We start from the raw sequence: 22,178 nt of genomic DNA, 5'->3' as shown, positions 1-22,178 counted from the left end.
ATCTGATGTATTCAGCAGAATATCTTAGATCAGGGGTAGGCAACCTAAGGCCTGGGGGCCGGATCCGGCCGAATCGCCTTCCCAGTCCAGCCCACAGATGGTCTGGGAATCAGCATGTTTTTACATGAGTAGAATGTGTCCTTTTATTTAAAATGCATCTCTGGGTTATTTGTGGGGCATAGGAATTCATTCATATATTTTTTTCCAAAATATAGTCTGCCCCCCCCCCACAAGGTCTGAGAGACAGTGGACCGGCCCACAGCTGAAAAAGGTTGCTGATGCCTGTCTTAGATCTTTGAAAGGAACGGGCAATAAAAAGAATTGAGGTTAATTCCTTGAACTAATCTAATATATCTTCTGCAATTTGGCTATTAGAAACATTTTGTCTGCTCAAATATCTTCCCTCAAAACTATTGATCTAGAGGAGCCAGGAGGAAACAACCCCAAAAAAGACAGTCCTTGGGGAATCAAAACAGCACCGGCTCTGAGCTAGCCAAGTGATCTGCAGTGCAGCCGCCAGTTTACCTTGAAATGCACTGCGGGAAAGGTCTCTGTTATGTAACTGTCAGGGACTGCATCACTCCAAAGTGAAACTTAGGGATGGGAATGCAGAAAAACCTCTCTCTCTCTCTGCGAGACACTCGCCACTGACATTGCTACAGCAAGTTCTGAAAGAGGATGTCTGCTAGATGCACTATGTTTAGCAAAGCCTGCAGTCAAAATCCGCTTGCATAACACTCTGCGTGTGTTAGGGAGAGAGAGAGAGAGAAAGGGAAGGCGGCTTAATATTCTGTAGGGAGAACTGCTTTAAAAATGCACTGGCTTCCAAAGAAAATCAAACTGTGGAGGGTGCACCGATGGCAACATCCTGAGCCAGAACTTGCATTTGGTTTGCAAGCGCACAGAAATATACAACGGGGCTAAGATCGTCAGCTAGTGACTACCAAACATCATGATATACTGATATACAGTGGTACCTCGGGTTACAGACGCTTCAGGTTACAGATGCTTCAGGTTACAGACTCCGCTAACCTAGAAATAGTACCTCGGGTTAAGAACTTTGCTTCAGTGGGGAGGGGGGAAATGAGGATGATGTATTTTTGATAAACTGTTATTTTGAAATTCCTAATAAAAAAAATTATTATTATTTTTAAAAAGAACTTTGCTTCAGGATGAGAACAGAAATCGCGTGGCTGCAGCGGGAGGCCCCATTAGCTAAAGTGGTACCTCAGGTTAACAACAGTTTCAAGTTGAGGACGGACCTCCAGAATGAATTAAGTTCTTAACCCGAGGTATCACTGTATTACCATGTCTGAAATAAGGATGGAGCTATATTACAGGCACTAGCTGGCTTCACTCTTTTGCCCCACACTGTGATGTTTGCATAGTACACACACACATATTACGATGCACAATATACAGTGGTACCTCGGGTTACATACGCTTCAGGTTACATACGCTTCAGGTTTCAGACTCCGCTAACCCAGAAATAGTGCTTCAGGTTAAGAACTTTGCTTCAGGATGAGAACAGAAATCGTGCTCCGGTGGCGTGGCAGCAGCAGGAGGCCCCATTAGCTAAAGTGGTGCTTCAGGTTAAGAACAGTTTCAGGTTAAGAACAGACCTCCGGAAACAATTAAGTACTTAACCCGAGGTACCACTGTATTGCTAGGTCAAAAATTATGAAACCAGCATCATGATATGGACTTTTAGATGATATATCGATATACTGCCCAGCCCTACCTGGGGAACGATCTACTCAACGGCAGAAACAAGTAGTTTGATTTCTCGTGTAAAGTTAGCGCCACTTTGCTGCACAACAAACTCTTTCCTTCTTATTTCTTTTCCCAAGGGATATTCACTAGGCTTAGTTCTAGGTCAGGCTTCCTCAACCTCGGCCCTGCAGATGTTTCTGGCCTACAACTCCCATGATCCCTAGCTAGCAGGACCAGTGGTCAGGGATGATGGGAATTGTAGTCTCAAAACATCTGGAGGGCCGAGGTTGAGGAAGTTTGTTCTAGGTGCTGCTTTTGGTGCATTTAATAAGAGGCTACGACGGCCATCTGCCAGGGAGGATGTGCCGTATTTTTCCATGTATAACACGCCCCCCTATTTGGGGAGACTAGAATTGAAGTTCCCCTCTTGTTCCTTTTTCTTTTCCTCTTTTTCTTCATCGTCATCATTTTTTATTTGTATAACGCCTTTCTATCTTGCAATACCTGAGGCGGTTTACAAGCCGAAGAAACAAAAAATGTACGTCTTATAACAATCTAATGCAATACAAAAACGTGATAATAAAACAAACTTTAAAATAAGCAACCTACATCAAACAAAGTAACATTCAACAATTATTAGAATAGTACGAAATAATAATATCAATATATAAAAGTTAAAGAGAAATCCACTCAACAGTTACAATGAATGATTTCTAAACTATAATCAATAAAACAACGGCAAGCCACAGTACATAAAATAATAGAATACAAATTGAGAGGCAGAGACTAGAGGGTGGAGAAGGCTGGTGGAAGAAGGCCTTGCCTTGCTTTGTGTTTTGACTTAGATTAGTTTCCTTTATCTTTGGTATTATAAAAGATATTGGGTATTTGATATCAACTTTGGTATATATTTTCCCCCCAAACTTTAATAAAATTTATTGGGGGGGGGGGGAGAAAGAGAAGATTCCTCTTAGCCTAGCATATTTCTCCCCCCTCCCCCCACAACAGTGGACAGCCGAAGTCTTCCAGAAAGTCATTTTATTTTTGATTTGATTTTACTTAGCTAGATTATTTTTGTGGCTCAATGCCTTGAGTACATTTGTTTTGTTCTAATGGATTTTTATCGCATGCATTGCAAATCGCTTCAGGACTATTTCAGTGTGAAGGGATACGTAAATCGAAAGAACTGGGGGGAATAGCGAATAACGTGAATAGTCAAGTTTAGCCTCTCACATACCGATTAGATTAAAAACAACATCGCTATTGCTGACCAATTTAACTGCATTCGTAGTATTTTTCAGCAAAATGCGTCTGTGCTTTGGACAGACGCCCTGTTCCGTCTGTGGAGGCTGATGAGTTTTGGCCACCGGAACCCTACCCCAGTGAGAAACAGCACAAACTATTGCGAAATCCATTTTCTAAACGCAATTTAAAACTTCTGATTCCTGGTACAGACCACGTGTGCTGACAACTCCTCACCCATATGTATCTCCTTGAAGCAGCTAAATTACGGAACTGGGACAGATGTTCTCATGCACATTTAAAACTTCCATTGTGCATTATGCTCTCACATGAGAGCTGTATGACCAGTGACGCACTGGGTGTTAAAGGGAAGATGCTTTGCTTAGTGCTTGCTGATATTTCAACATATTTCTGCTGTTCGTTGGGCCAAAAGATCGAAGCAGGGAGTAGACGAGATGGTTAGTTGTTTGAGGGCATTTATGAGCCGCCTCTCTGCTTTGCAGGAACGGCCAGGTTAAAGGGAAGGAACCCAAAGCAATACAAGATTAAAAAACCACTGGGGTTACATATATTTAGACTTGGTTTTTGTTCGCAGGAGCTGCTTTCCATCCACATCTCAGGCTGACAGACAGCTTAAATAGATGCCCTCACCCTCTCTCCTCAGGCAATGAGGTTATTTGATCTCTCTAGCAGTCTCAGGGCAAGACAGCTCTTCTTCAGCAGCCTCATGAAAGCCTTGGGGAGGGAGAAGGAGCTACCTTAGGAACAAAGCCGAGCCCAAAGTTCTCCATAGTCAATATTTAGCTCAAAGATCCGAGCCTTGGATCAATATTATTACAGTGGTGCCCCGCAAGACGAATGCCTCGCAAGACGGAAAACCCGCTAGACGAAAGGGTTTTCCGTTTTGGAGGTGCTTCGCAGGACGAATTTCTCTATGGGCTTGCTTCGCAAGACGAAAATGTCTTGCGATTCCTGGGGTGTTTTTTTCGCTCCCCACCCCCTTTTTCTAAGGCACTAAGCTGCTAATAGTCTTTTAGCAGCTAATCTGCTAATCCCTTAAGCCTTTAATAGCCGCTAATAGCCGCTAAACCACTAATAGCGCTAATCCGCTAATGGGCTTGCTTCGCAAGACGAAAAAACCGCTAGACGAAGAGACTCACGGAACGGATTCTTTTCATCTTGCGAGGCACCACTGTACTTATTTCATATACATCCTGCCTTTACTCCAACAGACCTTCCAAACGTCCTTATTTTCCAGGGACATTCCTGGATTTACAGAAGCTGCCCTGGTTTCTGATTTGATCCCAGAATGTCCGCTTTCCCTTGTTTTCATCGGAGAAATGTTGGAGGGTATGGAGTTATGGGACCCCCAGAGCTAAAGAGATAAGTAACTATGCAACCTTTTGAAGACATCTGAAGACATCCCCTGTATGGGGAAGTTTTTAATGTTTAACATTTTCTTATGCTTTTATACATGTTGGAAGCCAGAGTGGTTGGCGCAACCCAGTCAGATAGGCGGGGTATATTATTATTATTATTATTATTATTATTATTATTATTATGGAATAGGATGTCCCTATTTTCATTGGAGAAATGCTGGAGAGTATGCTTTAAGGAGCTCAAGGTGGTGTACAAGATTCCCCCCTCCTCGTTTAATCCCCCACAACAATCCTGTGAGGTAGGTTAGGCTGAGGGGCAGTGAGTGGCCCAAGCTCACCCACTGAGCCCCATGGCGGGGTTTTGAACCCTGGTCTCCCAGGCCCTAGTCCGAAACTCTAACCACTACACCACACTAGCTCAACGTTCTCGTTGCATGGGAAAGCACCAGGCTTGTGATTTTTTTAAAAAAAAAAAACCAATTGTGCCAACCGTTACATATTAAGATTAGCTGCAGTTCTCACTCAGTGCCACCAGTATGCAAATGAAGGATTGAGAACTGTCGCTCACTGATTGGTTAGATGGTTGGGAGTTGTTACTGTTACAAGTTGGGACGCGGGTGGCGCTGTGGGTTAAACCACAGAGCCTAGCACTTGCCGATCAGAAGGCTGGCGGTTCGAATCCCTGCGACAGGGTGAGCTCCCATTGCTTGGTCCCTGCTCCTGCCAACCTGGCAGTTCGAAAGTACGTCAAAGTGCAAGTAGATAAATAGGTACCACTCCGGCGGGAAGGTAAACAGCATTTCCGTGCACTGCTCTGGTTCGCCAGAAGCGGCTTAATCATGCTGGCCACATGACCCAGAAGCTGTAAGCCGAGATATATTAAAGATAATAAAGCGAGATGAGCGCTGCAACCCCAGAGGCAGTCACGACTGGACCTAATGGTCAGGGGTCCCTTGACCTTTACCTTACTGTTACAAGTTACTTAGAATTATATAAAGCAGCCAGCTAAGCTACAGTGTGTCTGACTCCAGGAGCAGTTCTAACTGCTGTAATAAAGAGCTGTGAATCTAACAGAGCTGTGTCCTTCGTCCTTCTTTCCCACTATTTAACACCAATTACCAATGCCAGCTTTCATTTGATGGTGGTTTTGGGGGAGACTGTATGTAAAGTAATGCAAATTCCAGAGGATCTCTTTTAATTCTGCTGCACCAAATAGAAAAGCAAAGTGTGTGTGTGTGTACACTCTCTTTCTTTCCGTCTGTTGAATGGGGACGGGAGTCCACAGCAGTCTCCGAATTCTAGACATGCCCATAGCTCCCCAAATGAGACAAGTAAGTTTTAAACTTTAAAACCCCCTTAAACTGCACTTTGGGAAGGGAGGGAGTGAGGAATAAAGGCAGAGAGAAAGAAACACAGACAGATGAAGGCTTTCCGCTCCAAGAATCTGGATAGCTTCTGGTCAGCTCTCCACAAAATGGCAATTAATTGGTTGGGTTCTCCAGCATCCATACAAAGGCCTCTTTATTTTAGCCGGCTTCTTCATAATATAGATATTATATGCCTGGCTCTCGTTTCACATGCCACTCTCCCACGAGAATTAGGCATTATGAGAAAGGGCCAGTGTATAATTTCTTTCGGAGCTGAATTGCCCCTTTCCTTGCAAAGCCCTTGCCTTTAATAAGCAGGGAGGCAGTTCTGGGGTGGGGAGGCAGAAGGCGAGACTTGCTTCTCGAAGACCGTTTGTGAAGGAGATGTGGCTGAAGCAAAGCTGGAGCTGGGCACTCAAACGTCTAGCCATTATGCTGCAGAGGATGCATGAGAGAGACATCAGTATGACGACTGCAGGCATGTGGGTTCCCTCACATGCGCCTCCCTTTTGCTGGAGATGCGCTAAGGCACAGCTTGATCAGGTCAGAACAGCCACAGCTAGCAATGGACCGATCTGCTCACAGTGGTACCTCGGGTTAAGAGCTTAATTCGTTCCAGAGGTCCGTCATTAACCTGAAACTGTTCTTAACCTGAGGTATCACATTAAGCTAATGGGGTAGCCTCCTGCTGCTGCTGCCGCCGCACAATTTCTGTTCTCATCCTGAAGCAAAGTTCTTAACCCGAGGTACTATTTCTGGGTTAGCGGAGTCTGTAACCTGAAGCATCTGTAACCTGAGGTACCATTGTATTTCTGTTTCTCATTTTTCCAAGCTTATGTTCAGTTCTCCATATTTGCACATCTGTTATATAGCTCACAAAAGAGCGGGAAAACGTCTAGCAATCCCAGCAGCCTTTGCAACTGCAATCCCATGACCCTTTCTGTTCCCATTATCCCATGACCAATGGGATGATGAGAGTTGTAGTCCAACAACTTGGAGACCCAAGTTTGGGAAACACTGGACTTCCTCTGGGGTCCCTTCCAACTCTACAATTCTATGGATCATTGCTGTTAGTTTCTGTGGTGTTCACAGAAAGGGGGAGGATGTTAGTTTCTGTTTGTGCCACTGTGCAGCTGCTTAGAGGCCCAGGACTCTGTTTACATTCCAGAGACCTTCCAGGCTGTTGGAAGTCTCACTGGAGACGGGAGACGGATGTGACGTTAGTGGTTTCCTGTTCCTTTGTTCAGTTGCTCTCTGCTTTCATAGAGAGAGGATGTATATTTCTTTGCTGTCTGTGTAGTAAGAAATAAAGCATAGCGATGTAGCCATAAATCTCATCACTTCCCTGTGCTGGAAACTCTGCTGAACGGGAATGTGCCTGAGGCTCAGGGTGTCAATTATCATTGGGGGCAATTACGGAGGAAGATGAGCGTTATCAGCTCGGCCGAACGCAGATCCCGACAATTACTGCACCCCAGAGCCCAGGATCAGCAAGCTCTTCTGCAAGAGGTTTGAAGAGCCCTCTGCTCCCCTTCCCAAACTTGCCAGGGGCAGCATTCAGAGCAGGGCACGGCTGCTGCCATTCCTAGATGTGGTCCCTGGCACTTTTGGCCTCACTCTTGTGATAGGAATTTTATGGTCTTAGCTATATGGTAATGTTCATTACCGCACGTACATAGATCAGCACAGGAAGACCAACCTGGAACCATTTTGATTCCTAAACTGACCAAATCTTTTCTCTGCAAGGTCAAAATGGAAAAGCCTCCCCATTGTCTTTTCCTTCACAAATCCTGTCTTAAGGGTATGTCTGTGTTTGAATAGGGTGTGAGCCTGTGACCTGGCCCAGGAACTAAGTATTTATCACTACAAAAGAATGGCCAGGCTCCCCAGGCAATCCAATCAAGTAACCTGCCAGACAGGAGATAAAAAACAACAGGAGAAAAACAATATTCAAATTTCTGTTTTAGACTGCCTTTTCTGTGATGTAGGTGTGATGTATCTGAGGGGTGGTCTTAGGTTACACCCCTTCTGTGATGTATGTATGATGTTTCTGGGGGTGGTCTTGATCTACAGGGTGGCAAAAAGTCTTTATAAGGCCTTGCGCGCCATTTTTTTGGGGTTCCTCTTCCTCTCCTGCAGGTGAGGGGAGCGCCCTGTTGCAACAGATCAATAAAGATCAAGCTTACTAGCTGCTTTGCTTCTCAATATTCTCTGGTCGGCCTCTGACCATATTCTCTCCTACCAATAGGGAACCTATGTAAGGACTCTATATGCGCTCTTGGATACCCCATAAGGGAAAAGGGCAATTTTTGTTTACAACACTCTGATGCTCCACCACAATGTTTCCTGTCACCTTACTGCCACATCTTGGCATGGGGCGCAGCAACGATGGCTCCCATACATCTGCTTTCACAGATGATTTAAGTCTGTCTTTCAGTGGCTAAGACTATGGGATGATTTGAGCTGTTGGTGTCACATGCTTTGCTTTAAAAATCCCCAAATAAAGCAATCTTTCACAGGCTCCGAGGAAGGAAATCAGAACGGGTGCAATTTTGCAGGCACCCTGAGCAAAGCAGATTGGAAAAATAAGCTTTTCATTACGGTTTGCAGGCCCAGTCACAACAGCTGAGGCACTCAGAGCTGGAAAACATTATCAGGAGGCTTCCCTTACTTATCTTGGTCAGGCATATTTTTTCTTAAATTTTCAAGCACAGGAATCGAAGTGTGCAAGGTCTTCTTTAACAGCAGGTTAACCGGAGCCTGCCTTTTAACTTTCACACCACATCAGAGGCTGGCAATTTTGTTCCTTGCTCGGGAGCAGAGGTTTGCTTCTTATTCAACTGATGCAGCTCATGGGCCAATCTAGATATTGAATCTTTGCCTTAAATGTGCAAGTATTATTATTTTTTAATGCTGCCTGAAGGGGCCTGAAAAAATGCGGAAGGTGTGGAAGGGGGTGAGCCGGGGAAAAGCAGGGAAGTATTTAACTCTTTACTTTCCCGCTGTGTTCTTCACAAAGATCCTATTCTCTGAAGCTGGCATCTGCTTTGGGAAGAAATTTCCGCACTGGTGCCCATGGAGATTTCTTCTCATGCAAACACCAGGCTTCAAAGGAATTTCCCCCAGGAGCACAACCGGGGAAGGAATGGGTTAAAATCCACACACACAAACACCCTGAGTCTGAACGTTTGGCCTTGCATCTCCTCCTTATTATAAAACATCACTTTGATAAGACAGGTTTGAAGGCTTCCTGTCGAAAACTATTTTTCACAAGGGCTGCCAATTTTCTTTTCTGCTAAATCTCCTTGAAGAGCTGGGGGACTCTGGATGCCTCCAGATTGGAGTTTCCTGGCAGGTGTCATCTTCGGCATGTCACCAATGCAGTAATACTGCATTAGTGGTGGGTTTGTACTGAACCGTCCGCCCGTCATTCTGCTTTAATAGCTTCTCAGGGATGCTTCCCCAATGTTATTGCATTACAGTGGTACCTCGGGTTGCGAACGGGATCCATTTCGGAGCCCCGTTTGCAATATGAGCAGAATGCAACCCACGTCTGCACATGCATGGGTCGCGATTCGCTGCTTCTGCACATGCACGAGTGGCGAAACCCGGAGGTAACCCTTTCTGGTACTTCCGGGTCACTGTGGGACACAACCTGAAAAGATTTAACCCGAAGCAAACGTAACAAGAGGTATGACTGTATTGCCATTTGGAAAGGCAAGTTTTTGCTGCTGTTGTTATTCAGCAACTGGACAGTGGCAAATCAGCCATACATCTCTCCTGCCAACCCCGCTGCACAGCAAGGACCAGTGCCCATTGGGTGCTCAGTAACTGCAAAATGCAAAATGCTAGCAGTCACGGCACGGTTGCTAACTCTTCAACAATGGTTTGGGTGACACCAGTTTCTGGGCACAGAGATCCATGTTATCAGCTGGTCTTTGCAGCTGAAGCTGCGGTTAAGACACAGGAATCATGTGGCACAGCTGTCACATGGGAGGTGGATCAAGCTTGCTTTCTCCAGCTCCGGAGGGTAGGACTCAAACCAATGGCTTCAAGTTACAAGGAAGGAGATTCCGAGGCAACATCAGGAAGAACTTTCTGACAGTTAGGGTTATTTGACAGTGGGTCTCCCTTGGGAGGTGGTAGACTCTCCTTCCTTGGAGGTTTTTAAGCAGAGGTTGGGTGGCTATATGTCAAGGATGCTGTAGCTGAGATTCCTGCTGTGATGGCCTGGGACTTGGGCTCGGACTCCGAACCAGAGGAGTCTCAGTCCGCACTGGATCCCTTGCCTCAGGCATCATCTGAACCAAGTCTGGGGCCTTATCCTGAAGAGTTCCAGTCTGCACAGGTTCCCCTGCAACAAGCACCAGCTGGGCCGAGTCAGGGGCCTGAGCCTTCCCTGGCTCCAGATGCGGGGATGACCTCTTTGCCTTCAGCTGGGCCATCACTTACAGCTGCTCCACTACCAGTTGGGTCAGGAGAGGCTGAGGCGGCCTCTGGGTCTAGTAACTTACTGACATCTCCCGAGCTGCAGAAACTGAGGTCTGAGAGAAGGAGAGACCTGAGTACTTGCAGGAGCAGTGCTCGCCTTTGGGCGAGACAGGGAGGTGAGTCACCAGGGGATCACGACCGACCGTTACCCCGACAAAGATAAAAGGCTGTCGGACCCCGCCCCAGGTTGCGGGAGCAACATTGCTGTTTGCTAGAACTTGCCCGAGACCCTGTGCCTGACCTTGCCTGGTTTCCTGCCTTGGCCCTGTTGGACTGACTCCTCACAGAATCCTTGGATTCGGGACCGGACCTGGACCGCATTGCTCAGGTTAACCCCTGGGCCCAGCACATCTGCCTAGATGACCTCAGGGTCCCTTCCAACTCTACAATTCTATGATTCTATGGTTTGACTTCACCCCCAGAGGCATACTCCACTGTCTCTCGAGACAAACAACATGCCAACAAGTAAGGGATGACTCAGTCATTCTTTGGGAATGCAGGGCATGAAAACTCCAGTTGTTGCTGGACTACACCGCCCATCAACCCTGACCATTGGCCATGCTTTCTGGGGCTAGTGGGAGTTGTAGCCCCAGAATCTGGAGGGCCACAAGTTCCCCCAGTCCCATGCATCGTCTCCCCAAAAGAAAACTTTAGCATAGTCAATGAGAGGAGATCAGAAAGAACCAAGGCAATTACAAGAAACCCATTCAGAAGAGGGTGAGTTTGAACTTAATTTTCACCATTCAGTCAGCCTTCCATCCTCCAGCCAGTGAGGGACTGTGCAAGTTTAAAGCATGGTTTAAAGGCAGTGTTAGAAACTGAGATATATAAGCTAGGCTCCAAATAGCACCTTAATCCTAGGTTAGGGTCCCAACAATGGAATGTCTATTTGCCAGGGGGGTTGGGGTCCTTTATAACCCTACAATTCTATGATCTCAACTACATTGCTTGACTGTAGCTTGCTCTTACAGCAATTCTCTCTTCCCAGTATGCAAGGAGGAGAAACACATACACAAGGGAATTGGACATGCTATTAACTACAGACTAAGGCAGAGGTTTGTAAACTGTGGTTGCCAAGCTGGCGCCCAGAAATCTCCACGTAATCGCAACTGGACCTGTGCCAGTAGCAAGACACGCCTGGCTAATTTTGAACACTGGCAAATGTGAGATGTGAGCAACATCTATAAAGTGCGCAGTTGGCAGAGGCTGGTTTGAAGGGGTTCAGAGAGATCTGGCTGAGGGCATTTGGAAACAAAAGTACAGGGCGCCACAGAAAACACACCAACACAGGCCGTGTGTCGCACCATGCATTTAAAGCACTTTTGTGATACTGTGTGTGATACAATGTGCTTTTTTGGTATCATAGCCCTTTTAAGTATATGGTGTGATTATGGCCATAACATATAATCATAACATCTTACACATTATAGCAAGTTGTGACTTGAATGTTTGGAAGCCAAGATTATATATAAATACATTGTTTCTTGGATGAAACCCTTAATTTCTAAAAGTAGAGTTTCAAAAAGAAGAATTATGGAGATTATCCTTTTTCTCTCTCTGTTAAAGGAGGAGTGTGAAGAAAAGGCAGTTGAGGAGAGGTGAAAAAGAAAAGTTAGAAAGAGATAAAGAGAATTCTCAGAACTGTAGTTTGCAATGGGTGCTGGGAATTGTAGCTTTGTGGAGGGTGAACTATGGTATTATGTATGGTATTATGTATTGTATTGTACTCTATTGTATATTTTTTTTACTGTAAGTCGCTTGGAGACTTTCGGGTGACAAGCAACTAATAAGTTTAATAAATCATCATCCTTTGTGACAGACTCAACCTGCATATAAGAGGTAGCCACTCCTCAGTTCTGTGTGTCTCCATCATGTGTTCTTGCAAGCATGCAGGAGATGCATAAGTTCCTACAACAAACTGGTACCCACGTCCAAGATGCGCTCAGTGCAAACAGCCTTAGGAATCTCGCCTTTCTGCATGTGTATGAATGACAAATTGTGCGGTGGAGTGGAAAACAATGCAATAATTAAAACATGCCCAAGATCAAGTGCCATAGATTTAAATCCCTTGTCATCTAGTTCAGTACTGTCTACTCCGGTGGTTTTCAACCAGTGTGCGGTAGCACCCTTGGGTGCCTTGAATGATGGTCAGGGGTGCCGTGAGTGACCCTGGTCTCTATCCCTCCTCCCTTCGCTCCCTCCTCTGATGCCCTCTCCTGTCTCTACCTCCCAGAGGTTTGCACAGCTGCTTGTTGCAGCAGCCCTTGCTATAAGCTCCTCAGGCAAATGGTGCCTCTGGGGCTGGCCAGGGGGTGCTTCCCAGGCCCCTGTGGGCACCTCTCTTTGGGGTAGGGGGGTCAATTCAGAGACCAGGGGGCAGCAGCATCTGCCTGGAGGACTCCCAATGAGAAGGACGAGGGGAGGAGGCTGGGGGAACACTCCACAAGGGGAGGGTATTCGAAAAAGGGCGAGGGGCTGCCGGCTCTGCAGGCAAGGGGTGTCATAACTGGGCTCCTGAGCCCCACAGGGGTGCCGTGGAAAGAATGTAGTTGGTCAAGGGAGCCGTGGACCCAAAAAGGTGGAAAACCTCTGATCTTGGATAAAATGACAGGAAGGATTTGAAAGCTGTGGGACCAGAGATTTACAGAAGATTGGAAGAAATATACAAACTATTTGAAGAGCAACAGTAACCAACAAATTACGCTAGTAGGACTACAAGAAGTTTTGTAAGGAGGAATATATTAAATATTGCAAAGAAGAGAGACATTAGTTATGATATTTAAATGTAATAGTGAAAGTAAGAAATGTAAATTAAGTGAAAAGATGGGAAAATTTTCAGATGTGATTGATGGAAGTCAAAAAAAATGTGTCTAAGATATAAAAGTATGTTTCATAATTGTTGAAAATGGTATGCTGTGTGTGTGTGTGCGCGCGCGTGCTTGTGTGTGTGTGTGTGTGTGTGTAAAGGGACCCCTGACCATTAGGTCCAGTCATGAGCGACTCTGGGGTTGCGGCGCTCATCTCGCTTTATTGGCCGAGGGAGCCGGCGTACAGATTCCAGGTCATGTGGCCAGCATGACAAAGCCGCTTCTAGCGAACCAGAGCAGCACACGGAAATGCCGTTTACCTTCCCGCCGGAGCGGTACCTATTTATCTACTTGCACTTTGACGTGCTTTCGAACTGCTAGGTTGGCAGGAGCAGGGACTGAGCAACGGGAGCTCACCCCGTTGCGGGGATTTGAACCGCTGATCTTCTGATCGGCAAGTCCTAGGCTCTGTGGTTTAACCCACAGCGCCACCCGCGTCCATATATACCTCTGATCTACTCCGACTATCACCAACTCTCTGGGGTCTCAGATAGCTTTCCCCAACCCTACCTGGAGACACCTGGGGCCTTCTGCATGCAGGGCAGAAGTTCTCCCATTGAGCTGTTGTTCTCTCCTTAACAGAAAATGCCTGTCTAAATAGAAATGGCCGAGGTTCTGGAACACCTCCAGGTTTTTCCATAAATTGGATGTGACAGGTGAGGAATGAGTCATCATGGAGAGAATGCAGAAGGTGGAAGGCCTCTCTCCCTCACATAAAACTACGTCTTAGGGACTATCCAATAAACCTGAGCTACAAAAAGTTTCAGGAAGAAAACATAAAGACCCCCAAAAAACTCCCAAGGTACCAATTTATCATTTGTGGGCTGGAACATCTGGCTAGCCACTGTGAGAATAGGATGATGGGTGAGATGGGAGTCTGATTTGATCCAGCAGGTCTCTTTGAACGCTCTTGAGATACAGAATTCACTACCACAAGACACTGCAAGGTTAATCTAAGCTGTGATTCTGGTCTGAGAAGTCTCGTCTTAACAGGTCACTTATTCCCATTGTTTTAAACCGGAATATATCAATGTTCTAACAGAAAGCCGGCGAAAAACCAGTGTAGTCCCTTTTGCGATTGTGTAAAACTGATTGCCGGCAGGCGCTTGGTAAAATCCTTGAGTCTATTTAACACAGTGCCAGATTTATATAGGCGAAACTTCTGTGCCACATATAGATGGAAGCTTGAGTTTGTTCAAGTCAGTAGTATCTTAGTGCTGTTACTTTAGTGGATTCTCCCATGTACATTTAAGGTGTAAATTTGGTACCAATGTTGCAAAAGAACATAGCAAGAGCCCTGCTGAATCAGGCCAAAGTCCCAATTAGTCCAACAGTTGCCTATGGCAAGCTTTGCAGCAGCATCACATACCCTCTGAAGAGTGGGCTTGCGAAAAGAGGGCGTGCAAGTATGCAATGAAAAATTAAAAGATTTTATTAATTCCTTTTTAAAAGATTCATGTTTACTAGCCTGGAGTATGAGTGCGTAATAAAAAAAATTAAAAGGTTTTATTAATTCTTTTTAAAGGATCCTAGTTAACCAGCTTGGAGTATAAGTACACAATTAAAAAAATTAAAAGATTTTACTAATTATTTTTAAAAAGATTCTAGTTTACTAGCTTGGAGTACATAATAAAAAAGATATTTTTTTTAAAGACTCTAGTTTACTAGCTCAGAGTATGAATACATGATAATAAACTGAAAGATTTTATTAATTCTTTAAGGAAGATTCTAGTTTACTAGCTTTTCAAAAAGACTGAACACATTCACAGAGGGTCTCGATGGTTTTTAGCTGCGATAGCTAAATGGGCCCTCCATAGCCACAAGTCTATCTCATAGGAAAACAGGAAGTTGCTTTATATAGAGTCAAAACTTTAGCCCATCTAGCACAGTACTGTCTACCCAGGCTGGCAGCAGCCCTCCAGAGAGGGCTGGAGAAGAGGAGGTTAAGGGGTGATATGATAGCCATGTTCAAATATATAAAAGGATGTCACATAGAGGAGGGAGAAAGGTTGTTTTCTGCTGCTCCAGAGAAGCGGACACGGAGCAATGGATCCAAACTACAAGAAAGAAGATTCCATCTAAACATTAGGAAGAACTTCCTGACAGTAAGAGCTGTTCGACAGTGGAATTTGCTGCCAAGGAGTGTGGTGGAGTCTCCTTCTTTTGGAGGTCTTTAAGCAGAGGCTTGACAACCATATGTCAGGAGTGCTCTGATGGTGTTTCCTGCTTGGCAGGGGGTTGGACTCAATGGCCCTTGTGGTCTCTTCCAACTCTATGATTCTATGATTCTATGAGTCTTTCCCAGCCCTGCCAGGAGATGTGGGTTGAACCAGGACCATTTTGCATGAAAACCTTCTGCTACCTGGGGGGTGTCAACCCTCTCGCCTTCGTAGTCAGGCAGGAGTGCAAATACCACCAGCAACGACCAGCTAATGTATCTCGGTACTGGATCCATTCCTCAGCCGTGGTTTGACCATGAAAACCCTTCAGACTCCAAGTGTGTTCGAGCTGAGAGAGGCGATAAAGCCCCAGCACTAGGATCTGCGCTCATCTCCAACGGTGATCCCTTGCCCTCCAACATTAACAATATCGTGCATGTGTGAAACCAGGACTTTGTGCCCATTTGAGCACAGCTCTCTGACCCTTAGATGGAAGATTTTGAGCTGGGTGAGGGTTCACCTATCCCCGCGTCCCATCTCTGTGGGATTGGCTGGTGGCAACAGAGTAAACGGCAGTGGCGTAGCGTGGGGGGTGCAGGGGGGGCCGGCCGCACCGGGCGCAACATCTGGGGGGGGCGCGCGCTCGCACTCACAGCTCTCTGAGTGCTAAAATCCACGGGTTAGGGGGCGCAAATTACTTGCCTTGCCCCGGGTGCTGACAACCCACGCTACGCCACTGGTAAACGGCAAAGGGCAGGCCACGCGATGCAGACTGCATGGACATTCATCCAAGCCAAGGCTTCCCGTGGAGCAGGGAGACAGGTGCTGGCCATGCTCCAAGAGCACACTGGTCAGTGCGTCAAGCAGGGAACATGTTTTTCCCAGTCCTTCCCTCCAGCCTTTCCCCATGTCTGACATAAGTATCTCCCCATTGCTCCAGGAGTTTTTCTTAATAAAAAAGGGAAAGGCAAGCCTTGATCAGGAGCTCATGGTTTTGCTTAGCCAATTCCAAGGGCCTTGGGGGGGGGGGGAGAGTTGAATCTGTTCTTTGGGCCTCTTTTACTCAGCCCTAAATTGTTGATTTTCTTCCCAGTGACTCTGACAAAGATACTGCCAGAGCCAATGTAGTCATTCTTATTCACATGGGGAGGGTTCAGCTTTCCCAGCTGTCTAATTGCGCAACCTCTGGCAAGACACATTTTTATGCCGGCCTCAGTTTCTCATCTGTAAAATGGGAATGTTTGGGGGCCTGCCTTGCAGATAGACTACAGGGTGTGAACATGGAATGTTCTTGTAAAACACTGCTTGCAAAGCACTTCATTGCTTTGTTGTTGTTTTAAAATGGGCCCACCTCATAAGAATCCTATGGTGTTCTCTACTGCTCCCATTTTACAGGTAAGGGAACTGAGGATGAGAGTGGGAATGAGAATGTGACTCGCCTCAGGCCGCAGAATGACTCTGTGGCAAAGATGGGCCAGGAATCCTGGAGCCCCTATTCAACGGATCCTGAAAGCTTTCACTTTAATCGAAAACACATGGGGTGAGGGTCCGTTCCTAATTAATGCAACGTACTTGCTTTATAGGGACGCGGGTGGCGCTGTGGGTTAAACCACAGAGCCTAGGACTTGCCGATCAGAAGGTCGGTGGTTCCAATCCCCGCGACGGGGTGAGCTCCTGTTGCTCGGTCCCTGCTCCTGCCAACCTAGCAGTTCAAAAGCACGTCAAAGTGCAAGTAGATAAATAGGTACCACTCTGGTGGGAAGGTAAACGGCATTTCCGTGCGCTGCTCTGGTTCACCAGGAGCGTCTTAGTCATGCTGGCCACATGACCCAAAAGCTGTAAGCCGGCTCCCTTGGCTAATAAAGCAAGATGAGCGCTGCAACCCCAGAGTCGGTCACAACTGGACCTAATGGTCAGGAGTCCCTTTACCTTTTGCCTGCTTTGTAAGTTGTGCATATTTGCTTTATAGTTTGCACTGCTGTTCTTGTGCCCTTTTTACATGGCCAAAGGCTGAATAGGAAGAATCTGTGGCAAAGGTGAGGTCTGGACACAGGAGATTAAAAATCATAAATCTGATGTACTGAGGTTGGGCTGGAGGCATGTGGAGCAGGGGAGAGAGATCTTCCAGAAACATCTGGAGGAGACCAATTGCAGAGGAAACAGAAATGAAAGGAAAACAAAGTAGACTTGAATCAGCTCAGGACTGTCATTTCCTCTCGGCTGCAGGGGGTGGGGAGGGCTACTCTCAGGGGAGGAGGGAGTGAATGATGTGGAGGGAAGTAGGGGAGAGAGTCAAGGGAAATGCTAACAGAGACATTGAACGCACTTTTATTACTTATGGAAAATCTTTCAATTAAAAAAAGATATCAAAAAAGATATAGGGATAAATGAATTAGAAATGGAATGATAAATGCAGATATTTATTTAGATATAGGGATAAATGTAAAAAGGTAAAGGTAAAGGGCCCCTGGATGGTTAAGCCCAGTCAAGGGTGACTATTGGGTTGTGGCGATCATCTCGCTTTCAGGCTGAGGGAGCCAGCGTTTGTCCACAGACAGCTTTCCGGGTCATGTGGCCAGAATGACTAAACCGCTTCTGGCACAACGGAACACCGTGATATAAACCGGAGTGCACAGAATTGCCATTTACCTTCCTGGCACAGCGGTACCTATTTATCTACTTGCACTGGCCTGCTTTCGAACTGCTAGGTTGGCAGGAGCTGGGACAGAGAAACAGGAGCTCACTCAGTTGCAGGGATTCGAACCACCGACCTTCCAATTGGCAAGCCCAAGAGGCTCAGTGGTTTAGACCACAGCGCCACCCTATACATTTATAGGGATAAATGTATTTCGATATAGACAACGTGCTATTGTTTATACGGACCATGAGTTGTGGGGGTGGCTTGGCGATAAATCCAACAATGTATATATTATGAATTACTGAAAAAGGTGAAGGAGGGCAGCATTGTGAAACTCCAAAACCCCATCTGTCCCCTGGGCAAACCCTCTGCCCACAACCCAAGCAAGACCATTACACTTCCACCTCCCCCTTCCCCAGCAATTCTCTGCCACTTTCACACAACCGGGGCAGCAGACAGGGACGTAATCCCTGCAGTTTTGCCAGTACTGAATGTGGCAAACTTCAGAGGTGGGTCCCCAGTAAGAAAATGTACATGTAGAGACAGTGGCACAGACAAAAAAGGAGGGGGAGAGAGAGAACAAAAGAAGGGAGGTGTATCGAAGAAGGCGTATCCGAGCTCCAGTGCGGTATAGCCGTTATCAAGTGTTGCACTACGACCCGGGAGTCCAGGGTTAGTGCATTCAATAAATATGAACCAGAGGTCAGGGAAATAAAGGACAGGGCAGCAATAATCTTTGCATTCAGCTTGCGAAGGCAGCACGTGGCGGGCGGAAACCGGCCACACAATTTGTAGGCCAGACAGAATAGATCGGAAATTCTTGCAACCAGCTTTCCCTTCCTCTTGCGCCCACCCACGCACCCCCCAGCAAAAAACAAAATCTCCAATAGTACTCTTTGTATCTCCGTTATTCAGACTTGGCACAAGGGCAATACAGGAAGATGACAGCAAGCAAACAAAAGAGAGGGATTGCAAAACATTTCAGCCTGTCTTCTCCAGCTGCTCTGGTGTGTAATCAAAGGGTGCTGTGCGGCCAAGGTGGCCTTTCTGGCACCCTTGCGGCACCCTTTGATTGACAGCACAGCAGCACATTCTGCTCTTTATGGCTTTAATATCTTTGCTTTGTAAATAACAGCATTCTAGCAGCCAGCGGCATCCTTCCACAAGGCTTCCGGAGCAAACTTGTCCGGCATGTCCTTTTCAATGCTTTGAAAACTACCTCTCCCGCACACAGCCCAGGATTGCAGCCTGGTGAGTATTTCTAAAAGGTCACATGCTTTATCTCTCGCTCTGATACAGATAAGCCCATCATTTCCATCCGCTCAGGCTGCCATCCTGCGGGAGTTCGTTCTGCAAAGCTGCAGTGTCACAACTTGACTTCGCTTCTTATGCCGACGAATTAGCTCGGGGTTACTGTTTTGGGGGGAAGAGGGTCTCCAATAAAGGCGATGTAAAAAGAAAACCACCCTACCCAAAAATTGACGCACCCTTGCCTGTTTGGAAATCAGTATCTACTGAAGCCAGGAGGGATGCCAGAAGGAAAGCTCTGCAGGGGGAGATGTCCTATGCTCCATCAAGTTTTTAATTTCTTCTTATCAATAAAGGAGCGTGACGAAGGGGAGGCAGGATTCATCCCGAGGGCTAGCCCCGGCCTCCTGCGAAGGAGAGGCAAGCGCGCCCTTCCCTGCTGCCGGGTGTCCCCGTGTGCCCTTGGGCTGCCCAGCTGCGCAGCCCGCCAGGGGTGCCCGGCTGGCACTCACTCACCTGAACCCGGCCACGGCGCTGCGGTTCCTCCGCCAGGTTCTGCCTTGCTGCAGCAGGACTCCCTGCACGACCTCCTTCTCGTCCGGCAGCCGGTAGACGGGGAAGATGTACAGCCAGCAGAGGACAAAGAAGCCCAGGGCGCTGGCGCCCACCGGCAGCCGGGTGCGGGGGCCTTTGCACGCCAGGAGACCCGCCGCCATCCTCCGATGCCGTTTCCCCGCCTTCCAGTCGCTCATCGGGAGCCAGCCGGCAGCTCCCGGCGCCGCAGGAGCCGCAGTCCCGACCACCACCTCATCCTCCGGGGGCGAAGAAGCGCCCCATGGCCAGGACGCCGCCGCCGACAACAGCAGCAGCAGCAGCGCGTTCCTCTTCCTCGCCGATGCGCCCAGGCGCGCCGTTCCTTCTCCTCCTCCTTCTGCCGCTGCTGCTTAAAGACGCCGAGGGAAGGGGTGGGGGCTGCAAGGAGGAGGGAGGGCGGGCAAGCCCACGGGCCCCCCCATGGCTCGTCCGGCCTTGCAAAGCCTCCGCCGCCTCCCTCCGCGATTTCTAAAGAGGGAGGGAGATCCGAGAGAGAAAGAGAAAGGAGAGCGCAGCTCGCATGTGCTGCCCGGCTAGCTCTGCAAAAAGCTGTGCAAAGCGCAGCGGCGCCCCGACGGAGCGGCAACCCGCCCGGGTCCTCTCCTCGTCGGCTGACAGTCTGGGGAGGGGAGAGGGGGAGGGGAGGGGTTGGGATCCTCGAGGCTGAAAAGCAGCGTAAGGAAAAGGGGGAGGGGGACAGAAGGGGGTGTGGCGGCGGCGGCGGCGGCGGCGTCTGGCTACGACGCGCGGAGGCTCTGCCGGGTTCCTGCGCGCCCTAGCCAAAATAAGAATGATCTCTTTTTCCCGTGCGCATTCACCCACAAATCACACCCACCCGCCCACACATCGAAAGGGAACCGGAGAGGGTGGGCTTGGCCACTTCGTCTCTCCGCTTTTCTCTTTCTTTTGTTGCTCTTGAGCTTTCTGCCGCAGGCAAAAAATGTAAAAATGAAAGATTTGGAGCAGCCAGCAGAGGAAAAAGAAAAGAGGCGAAGCGAGAGGTATTATTCCTAAGGAAAGAAAACGGGGATTTCTAAGGGGGTGGGGGTGGAGTTCATGATATCAAAAGCTTCTATTGTTTTCCAAAGATAAAGCGGTCAGGGGGGAGGCCGAGTTGATGTCTGACAATAAAGAAACGTCGAGGAGGAGGTGTGGCGAGAAGATCGCGCCTTCTTGAGGATTTGGGGGTTGAGAGGAGAAACGGGGCAGCTGGAAATCTTGGCCGAGGTGAAAGCGCTGCTGGAGAACACTGGCAGCCTTCTGGTGGACCAGATGCCTGCTCCGTCTACAAAGGAAGGGTTGCTGGTGGCGCTTCCCGCCACATTCCCGCCTCTGCGACCTTCCGCGGGCTGCGTGCCAGGGCTGGGCGGCGTTAAAGTGCAAATGGATGTATGTGATGGAAGCGTTACCTTGGTGCAGTAGGCTAGTTTCTACACACACACCCACACCCTCACCCTCTATTCTCCAGAAAACACTAGGTAAATTCAAGAACACTGTCCAGCCTGGAAAAAGCACTCAAGTATAGGGTAGGGTTGCTTAGGGGGTGTGGCTCGGGAAGCCTCATTTCCCCACCTGTGGTCTGCCTTGACTGACAGTAGCTCTCCAGGATAACATTCAGGGGATAACCCTACCCTACCAGAAGACACCGCAGATTGGATTTTCTGTTTACCTCAGTTACAAACGCCAGGTGTGCTGCAGGCCCTCTACCAACAAGGCAGTCTCTGTGTACCAGCAGTCTGGGGTTCCAGCCCCACATTGGGCAAAAAGATTCCTGCATTGCAGGGGGTTGGGCTAGATGACCCCCAGTGTCCCTTCCAACTCTACACATCTATGATTGTATGAACCTGAAACCCACATAGCCCCCTAACAGACCCTAATTTAGTTAATTGCCTTCTACCTCCCTCCACACTCCATCTTGAGACAACTGGGTGGTACCTAAAATAGAGCCATTGAAATTAATTCACATAAGGCCCATTAATTTAAACAGGCTTACTCCTGAGTAAAACATAGCAGAATACCACCTTGGGTCATTCCACGCCAAATCACCTGATTTTAATACTCGACCGTGCTCTCACAACTCAGATTTTCTTCCCAAGAAATTTATGTGGTTATTTTATAACCACAAAAAACACCCTCCTTTTTTAAGAAGCATAACAAGTACATGGTTAGCCCATTCTACAAAAAAAGTATGATACATGTGTTAGTTGTGGTTTGCGCCCTACGGCTTATCGAACCTACTGGGAATAAAATGACAAAAATTCACTTTTAATGGTCACTGACCCTTTTCTGTGGCACTTAATACCATTTTTATACCTTATTTTGAAAGAGACCACAATTAGCTTTATTTTGATACCCAAATAAGCCCAATTGGTTGAAAAATAAGCAAAACAGAAGGTGGTTTTTTTTAAACTGACGCAGAAATTGCATTAGTTTAAATCACGCGAAAATTGAATTTTTTTAAACATTCTCCTGTGCCCAAT

The 22,178-nt window shown here is 47.4% G+C and overlaps 2 protein-coding genes across 3 annotated transcripts in view; both read right to left on the bottom strand.

Annotated features, from left to right (window-relative positions):
- The window catches only part of ST8SIA1 (ST8 alpha-N-acetyl-neuraminide alpha-2,8-sialyltransferase 1), a 90,900-nt gene extending 70,414 nt beyond the window's left edge, over positions 1-20,486 (bottom strand). Inside the window, exon 1 of one of the 2 annotated variants that reach the window (XR_014502653.1) lies at positions 19,621-20,337. Coding sequence is in view for 1 of the 2 variants with exons in the window: in XM_083402357.1 (XP_083258483.1) it covers positions 19,621-19,856 (236 nt within the window). In the remaining variant the exon portion in view is untranslated. Of the gene's footprint in view, positions 1-19,620 lie in introns of both variants that reach the window. The other variant, XM_083402357.1, reaches the window with a different exon arrangement.
- SOX5 (SRY-box transcription factor 5) overlaps positions 1-22,178 on the bottom strand; it is a 1,214,093-nt gene that overhangs the window by 27,308 nt on the left and 1,164,607 nt on the right. The window lies entirely within an intron of this gene.

The sequence above is a fragment of the Podarcis tiliguerta genome (assembly GCF_965153285.1).
Source record: "Podarcis tiliguerta genome assembly, chromosome: 10".
Taxonomy (NCBI): domain Eukaryota; kingdom Metazoa; phylum Chordata; class Lepidosauria; order Squamata; family Lacertidae; genus Podarcis; species Podarcis tiliguerta.
The sequence above is the reverse complement of the archived record's forward strand: the minus strand, read 5'-3'. Positions and strand labels throughout refer to the sequence as shown.